Source organism: Antrostomus carolinensis, unplaced genomic scaffold, assembly GCF_000700745.2.
Source record: "Antrostomus carolinensis isolate BGI_N321 unplaced genomic scaffold, ASM70074v2 scaffold9369, whole genome shotgun sequence".
Taxonomy (NCBI): Eukaryota; Metazoa; Chordata; class Aves; order Caprimulgiformes; family Caprimulgidae; genus Antrostomus; species Antrostomus carolinensis.
This window is the reverse complement of record NW_010336439.1, coordinates 1,389-14,499: the sequence shown is the minus strand read 5'-3', so window position 1 is coordinate 14,499 and position 13,111 is coordinate 1,389. Positions and strand designations below refer to the sequence as shown.

The 13,111-nt window shown below is 36.8% G+C and overlaps 1 protein-coding gene across 1 annotated transcript in view; it reads left to right on the top strand.

The window, feature by feature from the left end:
• Positions 1-13,111, top strand: part of LOC104530308 (ankyrin repeat and KH domain-containing protein 1-like) — a gene marked incomplete at both ends in the record, with an annotated part of 64,348 nt that overhangs the window by 50,968 nt on the left and 269 nt on the right. The window contains 5 exon segments of the mRNA XM_029086701.1: positions 1,046-1,133; positions 1,740-1,867; positions 2,034-2,177; positions 2,663-2,765; positions 12,642-13,110. Coding sequence (XP_028942534.1) covers positions 1,046-1,133; positions 1,740-1,867; positions 2,034-2,177; positions 2,663-2,765; positions 12,642-13,110 — 932 coding nt within the window.

Genomic DNA, 13,111 nt, shown 5'->3' with positions numbered 1-13,111 from the left:
GAATGCTGAAATTATGAGAAGCAGTTGATTTGTTCTGTCAAATCTATTCTTGTCCCTTTATATTTATAAATAGCAGTATCATCCACCATCAATACTAAATGTTAACTTTCACCATCAGATATCCATGCAATTCCAGAAGTAAATAGTGAATTTAGAGTTTTGCTTCCCAGATACTTCATTTTAAAAACCCGTGGTCCTAGTATATTATTGATCAGACTGAATATTCAGAGCACAAATACAAACACTCCCAGGAAGATGGTGGACGTCCTCTCCTCTTGTTGCTGTGGGAGGGTTGATGTGTATTAGTCAGCATTCTTTGTGATATTGATCATGTCTACATAGCAAGCAAATTTTCTAGCTCTGTAACTTCTCTAATACAGTTGTATTCAACCACATCTTTCCAGTAGTCAGAAACTTTTTAAATTAGAAAATTGTTCTTGTTGCTCATTCCTTTTTTTGTTGGTTTGTATCGTCCTTTTGTCTTCTTTCTGCTTTATTCCCCAATCCTCTTATTCAGAGACTTTGTGACCTGCAGTGATTTATCTCATTTTTATTGCTGATCCTCTTCAGCATGTTTTAAAAATGTTGTCTGCGCTTCAGCCGTTATTGCAATTTTCAGGGTCTGGCATGCAGCGTGTCACAGCTCTCAGAACTGTTGCGCATCAGTTAATGATTATTTGTATACTTCCTGATGCTGGATGATATTTGTCTTAAATCATTGTCCCTTTTTGAGGAGGAAACAAGATGTTGCTCTTAAGTATGTTACGCATTTGAACAGTAAAATAAAAAGGGGTATATAGGTAGGGAAACTTCTTGTGTGCTAACAGTATAGATGTGATCATAATGCTTTTTGACAGTGTGATTCAGTATTTAACGTAACATAACATGAAAATTAACTTGAATCAGTTTATGTTTATTACAGTCGGCTTATAAGATAGGTCTTCTACTGAGACAGATAATTCTGTTCCCATCACGAGATGGTTCAAAAGCTGAAAAAATGGTCTAATTTTTGCCCATTTATATATCTGTTATTTCTTTATAATAGGAGCATGAATCTGAAGGTGGGAGAACCCCACTAATGAAGGCTGCGCGAGCTGGTCATTTATGCACTGTGCAATTCCTTATTAGCAAAGGTAAAATACTAGTTTAAATAACTAATTTAAAAGCTTAAAATCCCACTTTGCAATTCTACGTTTGTGATCCTTCTTCAGAATTAATCTGGTATATGTACATCTGTATATGAACATTTATCAAACTGGTTTTTGAATTTCATTTAGTTCATGGTACAGTGAATCAGAAAATATTTTGCTCTGTTGTATAGATTAATAAATATATTTGAAGTACAGCAAACATTTTCAGTTTCTTAAAAAAAGCACTCCCTCCTTCAGAAAAAAACCCACATCCTCAAGTGCTTTCTAAAACAGTAATAATTGCACCATGTGGTGATGCTGAGAAGTGCTTAGAATTAAAATTTCAAAGTTGTGCTTTGTACACTGTGTTCCCTCTTTTACCACTATGAGGCCCACTGATAACTCTTACTACCGTCTTTACAAGATGAGGAAGATGATGTGTAGAAGTCATTAGTTATTCAAAATCCCTTGCTTTTACCCTAGAAGTGTGTATGAATTAGGAAGATTAGAGAAGTTTATCTCTGTTCCAGAAAATACTGTATTTGTTGATACTTTTAAAAAAAACCCAATAATTTCCTTGTGTTTAATTCTGAGATCTTCTCTTTCTAGGTGCCAACGTTAACAGGGCTACAGCTAATAATGACCACACGGTGGTGTCACTGGCATGCGCGGGAGGCCACCTGGCAGTTGTTGAGCTCCTTCTGGCTCATGGTGCAGATCCTACTCACCGACTCAAGGTACTCATTTAAAACTATGCATTTGTCATAGGTACTGAAAGAACCACGTAGTTGATTTAATGGATTAGTAAATGCGCAATTTAAAATAGCCTAATTCATGTCTTCCATGCTACACCAAGGAGCAAAATTTATCTTCTGGCTTTTTATTTCCAAAATCTCACTTCAGGATGGCTCTACAATGCTCATTGAAGCTGCCAAAGGAGGACATACAAATGTTGTTTCTTACTTGCTGGATTACCCAAACAATGTTTTGTCAGTTCCTGCAGCAGACTTGTCTCAGCTCACACCTCCATCTCAGGATCAGTCTCAGGTAAGACATAAGGGGGTTTTTTGGGGTTTTTTTTTAATATCACCATGAATGTTGCAAAGAAGCACTTCCTTAGTGGTTACCTTCTGAAGTTAATTTAGATGTGAACATATACAGTGGAAAGAATTTTTAAAAAGTCTGTGCATTTGAAAATGGTAGAGAGTAAGAAAATTGATTGGTATTGTCTACAGTGTCGTGCAGAGTGCATGAGCTTTGTTCCCTTTTCTGCTCCTTAGATGGGATAGTCCCAAATCTAGTATCTCAACAGAAGATTATTTTCTTGGTTACGTTTGCTCAGTGTTTTGTTTCAACAGTTCTAAACCCTTGTTACAGCACCCCTCAAATATTGTTGTGGATTTTGGTTGTTATATGCAAGAAAATATAATGTGGGGAGCTCTGCTGTAGAAATGTGTCTTTGTATTAATGCTTCAAGATCTGGTCCATTCAGAAGGTTTTTTTATCTGAGTGTGTGTCTGGTTTATTTTAAGGTTCCACGTGTACCAGTGCATACACTTGCTATGGTTGTACCTCCCCAGGAACCTGACAGAACCCCTCAAGAGAACTCACCACCTCTCTCTGGAATGGTGAAAGGTTAGTATGTAGAGAGTATATGCCATCTGGAAACTGATAGGCTGGGGACAATCTTATTAGAGCTTATGCGTAGCATAGTCCATTCCATCAATTCTTGAACACCTCTAATGAAGTATAACTTAGAAGTATTTTATGTAGTGCATAGTTTTTGCTTATTTTCTTGTATTCTACAGTATAGTAACACTGGTTATTCTCATTTTACTATGTTTATTGTAAATTATTAGAATTATGCTTATCCTAATATTTTTGGAAGAAAATTATCATGGTAACTGCCATAGTGCAGACTGATAAAAACTGATAAACTCCAGATGTGGTGTTAACTTTTGAATGTTGTACATTGATTGTCTAGAATAGTTTCAACTGTTATCCATGAACTTGATATATCAGCTTTTTTCTGTTCCTACAGTAGCAATACAGACATAATGGCACTGTAAAATGCCAATGAGATCTACTTACAGGAGAATTTTTCTTGTGTTAGTAATAGTACTCTTGTACATAATTATAACGTCAGAGTTTTTGCTTTGAACATAGTTGAACTGACTGGTTAAAACTATTTGCAGTCATTAAACGATGAATTTAGCAGTTCATTTCCAGCTATGGATTCTGTAATAAATTTTTCATGTCTGCTAAGTCAGCTCAGAAAGAAGCAGACTTTCAAGTGAAAAGTTACAAGCCGGAGCTCCTAATGATTTACAGTTTTGGATGGAGTTATTAAATCTTATAGTATCCAAAACTCTGTTAGCTAGTTTTGCTTAATTCCTTTATTCTGGAAGTGCTCAGTGCTTCCTAAAGCAAACAAACAAAAAGTCCCCAGGGCCACAAATGAAGAGAGAAAAAAACTAAGTACCTAATGGTGTTTAAGTGTGTAGCCGTGACTCTCTCCTTGTGTATATGCCATGTGTGTGACTTCTCAAATGCAGTTACTGAATCATTTTCCTAGGATGTGCAACACTTGAGATTTTGGATTTTGTAAAAATGAGTACCAAACAAATGAAAAGAATGTGCAACTTCTGGTTCAAATAAAACAGCAAAAAACTATATACCAGCATGTGTGCCCTTACAATTAAATAACTATTAGTGTTGCAAAGTGGGTTAGTGTTCTGGAAGTACATTTTATGATGCATGGGAATTGATGAGAGATTAGTTGATACTGAGTCAGAAGACTAAAGTTAGAAGCTTTAAGTCTCACATTATTTGATCAAATTATAAAAAGCAGAGTTGATTGTAGTTTAAGAAATAGCTCTCTTTTTAAAAAAAACCACACCTTATTGCAAATGTCAGCACATACTCTAGGCATGTTTTTAGAGGTACCGTGTTGTTGGAACTGGCATGGAGAGATCTCGTTGTCTCAGTGTTTCAGGACATGCTTCACACATGTCAGTGAAAGAAATCTGATGCGTTGCAAGAGATGGAGCAATCTGAAAGGTATCATTAGGCTGATGAAGCATTCCTGGAAACTTTGTGTGCAAAGCTCTTGTGTACCTCGCATCTTTAGGGGAAAATGGTGGTTTTGTGATAAATGCTGTGTGATCATTATGGTGCTACCATTCTGCTACTTGAACTGTGATAGAGCTAGTGTTCTTTACTGAACTTCCGTTCTTGTTACACACACGTGGCTTTAATCTACCAGACTTTCATCATTAGACTTCTTGGGAGATGAAGGGCAAAAGAGGGTGCAAATAAAGGCATGTTCATTATTTCCATGGGGGTGGGGGGGGAGAGGTCTTCAGTTCTTATCTAACAAAATTGCTTATCCTGGGGAAAGACAAATGTCTTGCTTTCACAGTCAGAAGTAGCCCCCTGAGTTTTTTGTATAAGCTCTTAACTACTTGGAGGAAGGAGAGGAGCACCTGGGGCTTAACCTCAGCACAGGCTGGTTTTTAAGGATCTGTGTTAGTTTTGGAAGAATTGCAATAGTAACAACTTGTTTCCTGAAGACTTCTCAGCAAGACTAATGTAAAACTAGAATACACTTAGGTGTTCTTGTTATGATTCAAATCTGGTGTGAGGTTTTTCAAGAAAAATTTATGGTCTAATTTTGAATTACATTATTATTATTATTATTATTATTATTATTATTATGTAAAGTTGGAATGGAATAGTTGCAATTTGACTAATTATTTTTACAAAGGATTTCATATCAGTGTTTAGCAACTGAAAAGAGAAACATTTCAGAGTGGACAATGAGTCTAGAGAGACTCAGATAAAGGTGGTACATAAAGATGGTAAGCTCCTAAGGAGCTGAAGAAAAATCAAGTGAAAGAAGAAGCAGAATTAGTTCATAGGTCTGAGCAGACCTCAGCTCTCAGGTGCTTAGGAAGGATTGTTTTCAGTGCACTACGTTTAGCATGTGTCTATGTCTGTGGTAAAGTGAAATCCTGGTTCAGCTGGATTCAGCTCTTTGGTTTTGTGGGGAGAGGCAGGAGATCCATTCCTTGTCATTTTGTACTTGCTGCTGCCTTGGCTTGAATGTGGTCAGGGTTGCTCAGCAGCAATTCTGATGCAGTTGTTCAACATGGAGAGTCTTTTGGCTAGAAAAAACAAATGTGCCATTTCTGCAGGACCAGAGAGCCTCTCCTGCTTCACACTGCCAGGGGTGTACAGGGGTGCAGCTCCACATCCCCTGCCTCTGTTTCCCAGCGGTTAGGGCATCTCGGTGCCCAGGACTCGAATGGTTGACAGGAATACTTTTGGATTTCTTCAGGAAATCAGCTGGTGTAGTAGTGCTGCCGTTGATAATCTCACCTACTTGGTAAATGCCAGCTGATGCCCAGTAAGAGCGGGATCTGAAGCTCCCAGCTGTGTTTCACTCTGTGTTAGTCTCTTGCGGAGCATGCCTGATGAGCGCAGAGGCTTGAACCCACAGAGAGTTTTCAGAACATTCTTAAACACTAACATGCTAGTGCAACAAGGGGATGCTCAAGAAGTCTGTGGAAAGCAGCAGGATGTTTTCTTAGTTGAAATACTTGAACTATGTAAGGTGTTTTTAAACGTGTCAAAATATAAAGTAGTCTATTTTGGGGGGGCTGAGTTATCAGTTATTTTGTAAGTTTTTCTCCAGATTTGTTTTACTTTATAGCTAATCCAAATTTGTGCTTGCAAATGAACTAACTGGCCTGAACTGAGTGCTTTAAACTTCTCAACATGTTGTCATTAGACTTCTCCACTGTTGTATTTAAGTGGGCAGTAACTTGCATTATTTCTTATTTGGGGTCCATGGTTTTTTTTAGAATTCCACAAGGCCTAATAGACTTAAGTTATTCACATGAAAGCTGCCCACATCTGCCTTTGGTCCCTTAAAGCTGAGTAGGATTTTTGGAATCTGTAAGCTTTTTAAGTTACACCTTCAATATACAATATCCCCTGTATCTATGCTAAATCTAACAGTCTAACAGCTTGGAGAGAGGAAAGAAAAACAAACTCCATGTAGCTTCAATAGCTACAAATTCAATAAATTTTATTTTACTCCAGTATTTGACTTTTATTCCTAATAATGTGTTATATACTGGCAGAGATCTCATACACTGTGTGATTTGATGGAAATAGGGGCCAAGTTAACAGTAGAACTAGAAAGATTATATTGTTGTCATTGAGGTGAAAGCATTAAAAAACCAAGCTGATCTTGCTTTTATATTCTGACTCCTTTCAGACTTCTCTACTGCACAGTCCAGCTGCCTGTTCGTTGTTTCGTGTGCTTCAGTACCTTCTGATTAACTCTTGCCATTTCCTTAATATTTTCTGCCTCGATCAGCAGCTGACCCAATTATCCAGGATGAATTACCAGGTGACATCTAATAGTCTATGCCTCATGGCTTTCTAACTTCACTAGTACTTTCTTGCTAGACTTTATTATTCTTTTATGCGAATCTTTAGCAGTGCAGGCAGATGATTTAAAAACAAGATATGTGCATAGTTCCCGGAGAGCACAAGCCTATGAAAATCTTTTCACAGTGGTTTGTGTAACTCTGCTCCTTTGAAGCTTCAGTCACCTGCTTGCCACCGATCAATTTAATTATGTCTTCGCAATTTTCCAGTTAGATGCCGTCAAGCTACAAGAGGAAATTTTGGAAGAAGATTATGATTGGACAGTAACTAAAATTTTTGAATTTCAGAAAATTAAGTATGGCTTGGTTTCAGCCATGTAACCATTGCCTGTTGGATCACCCTATTCTTTATAAAGAAGAATTAAGTATGTATTTAAAGAAATGCAGCAGATGAATTTACTTGGGAAAAGTAGGCGATTTTTAGTTACCCAATTAGCCAGACTATACAATATTGTACTTTGCATTTGTCTGTATATGGGCTGACTTATTGTTTCCCCAGGTTCTTAGAGTTGAATTTCTTACTGATATGAATTACAGTTAAACACAGAATTTTCATGAAAATTCAATATTCAGCTCATCTTATTCCTGTTGATGAGGCTGGTGAATTTGGATTGCAGACTGCAAATCTAACTCTTGACTTCTGAGTGAAATCAGATTTTTAAAAAAACACTGAAGTGCAAGAACAGGGGACAATCAATCCTGTTAACAAAGCACAAAGATCTTGGTATGGATGTATGCTTCCTGATATCTGCCTTTTGTGAAGTGAGGAACAGAATGAATCTGGGGGTTTTTGGTTGATTGTTTTGTGCTTTTTGTGTTAGTGTTTTTTGGTTTGTTTTAAAGTTCTATCAGAATGACATGGTGTTTCATACAGATAATGGTTCCAGCAGAGATGATGAGTATCACACAACTGACATTTTGCTTGCTGCCACTTCTTTTGATACTGGAAAAATATTTTAGAATTTAACTGTTTGGATTTGGATAACTCTTTGTTCTTCTTCTCCCCAACCCTGCTCCATTTAACAGCTCTAGAAATTAAGGAGCTGCCAACATGTCCCAGAATTTCATCTAATAAAAAGTAAAGTATAATATAACTGTTTCAGATGGCAGCCAAGATGGAAGCTACTGGGCTGAAATGCAAGTTATGTTGACAGAAACTTCCTGGAGAGTCAAATGGATTGTAAAAACAAAGCTTTGGTCTTTTTAGTTTTATGAAAAGACCTTAAAAATAAAGCAGTGATTTTTCTTAAACTTTTGTTGCTTACTATAAAATACAACAAATGTCTGTCCTTGCTAATTAATCAGTTAGTACTTTTAGGGTAAGATTTTAACTAAGCTATATAATGTTATTAAATATAATTAACACCTAATTTATACACCTAATTTATACACCTAATTTATACACCTAATTTATACACCTAATTTATACACCTAATTTATACACCTAATTTATACACCTAATTTATACACCTAATTTATACACCTAATTTATACACCTAATTTATACACCTAATTTATACACCTAATTTATACACCTAATTTATACACCTAATTTATACACCTAATTTATACACCTAATTTATACACCTAATTTATACACCTAATTTATACACCTAATTTATACACCTAATTTATACACCTAATTTATACACCTAATTTATACACCTAATTTATACACCTAATTTATACACCTAATTTATACACCTAATTTATACACCTAATTTATACACCTAATTTATACACCTAATTTATACACCTAATTTATACACCTAATTTATACACCTAATTTATACACCTAATTTATACACCTAATTTATACACCTAATTTATACACCTAATTTATACACCTAATTTATACACCTAATTTATACACCTAATTTATACACCTAATTTATACACCTAATTTATACACCTAATTTATACACCTAATTTATACACCTAATTTATACACCTACCTAATTTATACACAATTTTAATACCCTTACCTACTTCATGTTTCTCAGTCCTCAGACTTGCAGAGGACAGCACAAGTACCTGCCTGTACTACTACTCTAAAGTATGAGGTTGTCACTTGGGTGTTAGCAAATGTAGACGATACATCTAATAACAGTGTCATTGAGGTCAACAGGTAGGTTTATTTTGGACCAGTAGTATCTCACCTGTGCTGCTCTATTCATTGGGAAAGGGGATATAAATTACTTCTTTCATGGCTGAAGAATACATCCTATGGATTAGAAGTCAGGGCTAGAAGAGCAAGTTCCTCGAAAATCATAAGCACTCAGGATGAAATATGGTATCAGAGTTGTTCATAGGCAACCCTGTGAAGAGTGAATGTGTTTTAAGCAAATTTAAATTACAAGAGTTTAATGCCTAGGAGAGTTGTGTGAGGACTATAAATATGAAGGTTATTTTTACAAATGCTTGCTCACAGTATCTAGGACCTTTAAATCTTACTTGCAGCCAGAAAGCATTAAAAACTGGCCATGATCTCCTCCCTGCATATTACTGGGTGCTCAAGAAGCAGTGCTTGGGGGTTGTTCAGCTGGGTGAAGGGACTATTGCGACTCAGGTACTTAGGAGAATATCTACAGTGTACGGGACACAGTGTTTTCCATAGGAAACATTTCCTTCTCATTACCTGGAGAGAATAAGTCAGAGAAATAGATGGGAAGCTGTGTTTGTGCAGGGGTAGGTCTTACCCTGAGTCATGTGTATTGGGTCAGAAAACTGGCTGAAGCCATGTGCGTGCTCTGCAGGAATGGTGATGAAGGCTGAAGGGTCCAGAACCTGTGGGAATATGGAGATGTAAAGAAAAGAGCAATTGGTGCTACTGTTCACTAAATCAATTGGGAAATGGTTGTTTCCTTGTTCTATGGCTTTCCTGGCATGCCCACGACCACTGTGGGCTTTCTGCCAATTCTTTGTCTTGTAATCATGATTACCAGGTGGTATTTGTGTTTCATTGATCCCCAGTCTTCATTTAATAATAAACAAGTTTTCTAAAAGTGGCCAAAACAGTTGTTTTAGAGGCTAGATGGACTACTTCACGTTGCTGGGTAATTTTGTAGTAGGTTGGTTGTGTAGAAAATCAATGCTCCACAAAAGACATAAATGAACAAAATAAATTTTAAAAAAAGTTATGAACTCTCCTATGATTACATTTTTAAGTCTTAATGCACTTAGATATTTCAAAAGTGAAAGTATAAAGTAGTGTTTTGTTTATAATTATTTGCTAAAATGGGCACAGTATTTTTCAGGATATTGTAACACAGAAGAGATTTGGATAAAACGGGAAATCGCTACTTTTAAATACTTCCAGTAGTATAATATTATATTACAGTGCTTACATATTTGAAGCTACCACCAGCATCTTCACCTCTGGTTTGTCAAGTTTAGCAGATCTTTCTTCCTACCCTTCGTCTTCTTCCAGTATCCCCAAGATCACAGGTTGCAAGTATTTTCTGGACTGGAAAGTGTGATCTGGTACCTGAAAAGTGGCCCTGCTAACTAATTAGAAGCTGATTAGAGTAAATCTCTACACTTCTTCTGAAACTTTAGATCTTCGTTCTTCCCTTGCCGGTTTCCTAAAGCCTGTCTTCAGAAACTGACTTAACTTTCTGTGGTTATTCCTGATCTGAGCTGCTGCCTGCTGTTAAGACCAGCCTTGGCTACTCTCCCCAGTCCAGGTCTCGGTATGAGGCTGTACTGCTGCTCTTTACTCTCTCTTGCGCTTAGAGAAAAGTTTTCCTGTGACAGGCTTGGTTTTTTTCCCCAGATGGGACTTAACTGAGACGGACAATATTGGTACTTTATTGTCTGGGGGCTCTTTGAACTGCAGCTTTTCTTACCTTACAGAGTGATGGAAGCTGTCCAGAGCTGTCAGGTCGTGGGAATGCTTTGTGTTAGGATGGAAAGGAGGGACATGGGAACCTTAGGAACAGTATTAAACAGGGTAGTGCAAAAGGTTCCAATCTTAGTCATGTCTTAAAGGCAAGGTTAATTTTTAGTTAGGTTCCTGTAATTTTTCTGTCACTTCAGCAGTGGAGCGGCTTAGTTTCAAAAGACCAATTGACTTTCATTAGTTTCTAACAAAGATACAGACAAGTGTTTTGGAGATTTTTAGTGAGTGCACATATATTCAAGAGTGGTCTGCAAAGCTGACATTGTAAGTCACACTTTTTAAAAATGAAAGGATAACTATATGAACTCTAAGTATACTACCAAGCCAACTAGCCAGCAGCTTATAGCAGGCTTGAGCTAAATATCCACCAGCCAACACCGAACAAGTTATTGCTAAACTTGTCAAATTCTTTATTGTCTTCAGAGAAATTGTTTTGGGACTCACTTATGGTTCAGAAACGAAATAGTAGTAGTGATTGGAACAGTTATTCAGCTGGAGCTACTGACCAATACAAGGCAGCTATGTAAAGTACTGAGCTGGAGAAGGAGTTTACTGAGGGATATCTGCAGTGTTTGTGGGATGCTGGGCTATTTCCTGGGGATATTAAGATATTTCTTGTTTCCCTTAAATTTAGGTGTGGTTTGCTTTCATTCCAGAGAGTCTGGTGAAGATATTGAGGACAGAGTTGGTTCACTTCTATTTTAATACTTGTTCTTTCTCCTTACAAAAGACAATTCGCTTTTAAGATAAAATTCTCACATTCATTTCTTTTTCAATTAGTTCCTCAAAAAAAGATTAATTTCACAGTGAGGTGTATGTGACTCCTGTTTTGACAGCAATGCAAAAAATGAAGTCACTTGTGAATTCATATTTTGGTGAAGGAAGGCCCAGAGAGAAATAGATCAGTGTTTTAGGAAACGTAATCCTTCCAGAGCTAGTGAGTCATGGGGGATTTAATTCTTGCATCCAGATTTTCTGTCAGCTATATGATGTTTAGGCAACTTTATTAAGCCATGGCTCAAACTGTGTGTAGTTTTAATTATTAATTTTATGAATCTGCTTTGTAAATATTCAAGGTGGTTTGGGTTGGCTTTGTTTTTTTTTATTGTGTGTGTGTGTTTGGTGGTTTTGTTTTGGGTGTTTTTCAAGGTAGTTTTTGGTTTTGTTTTTTGAGTTTTTTTTAAGCTGTATATATCCCTGTTTAGGTATAGCAAATGAATGTTAGAGCAGAATATTACTTGATCAGGCTAAAACCTCTCACATGTTTAATTAAAGTTTCTTACACTGAAGTAATAATTAAAATTTCAGGACTGAATAGATTCCTATTAGTATGATCTGACTGGAGGTTTCAAAGACGTGGCTTTTGGGAAAGCAGCCTTGAATTGCTTGCAGGCATTGAGCATTCAGAGAAGCACTGCCCTGGCTTGGTGTTCCTTGCTAGATTTGTGTTGAAGATTATTTTTTAAGTCTTAATAGTGAACAGAATTGTTAATTTGTTACTGGAGAGAGGGAGGCCAGCAAGCTGTTAATTTTGTCCCAGAACTTTTAAAAAGGTGCTAAAGCTTCAAAATATATTTGTGTACCTTAAGTCTACACTGGCAGGATTCTGTTTGTAATGTAAAGGTGGAATGCTACAGTGTTTGGAGAAATACTGGTTCAAAATACTGATCTTGCTGTAGAGTTTGTCTTCTCTCAAATATAGGCAACTTTTGCTTGTAACCTTGCTGTTGGAAATTAGCCTCTGGAAAATAGTCTTAGTTTAATTGCTCTGCACAGCAGAACAACTTTGAGAACTCAGTAAATTATTTAAATTGCCTTGCTCTTCTTGCTGATTTCACTTCCCAGATGTGTTGTCATGATGTTAGAAACCTTTATGGTTCCTTAAGGTTAAAATAGCTGTGTTCAAAGGCATATTAGGATCAATAATGAAAATTCCAGCTATATGCTTTGTCCTTTCTTGTCTTAACATGGAGTGTAGGGTTTACCTTTTTGTGGTTTCACAGATGTGCAGTGCTAGTTATAAAGTTTTTTGGGTTTTTTTTAATATATATATTTTTTTATTATTTTTTTTATTTTTTTTTTTGTGGGTGAGAGGGGAGGTTTGGGGTATCTTCAGCATGGCATTTTTTCAAACATTTTTCATGTGCTTAGGTGCATCCAAGCAGAAGTCAAGTTCCCTGCAGGTAGCAGATAAGGACCTACTGCCACCTTTTCACCCATACCAGCCTTTGGAATGCATAGTAGAAGAGACTGAAGGCAAGCTGAACGAACTTGGACAGAGAATTAGTGCTATTGAAAAAGCACAACTTAAATCATTGGAATTAATTCAAGGTGAACCTTTAAATAAAGATAAGATTGAAGAACTTAAAAAGAACAGAGAAGAACAAGTACAGAAGAAGAAGAAAATATTGAAGGAGCTGCAGAAGGTGGAAAGGCAGTTGCAGATGAAAACCCAACAGCAGTTTACCAAAGAATATTTGGAGACCAAAGGTCAGACAGACACACCACTTCCCCTGCAGCAGCAGTGCCCACTTACTGGGGTCTTCCCAGAAGTGGAAGCCAATAAGGGTCTGCCAGAGGATAACTTTTCAGAGTTACCTCAGGTTGACACAATTTTGTCT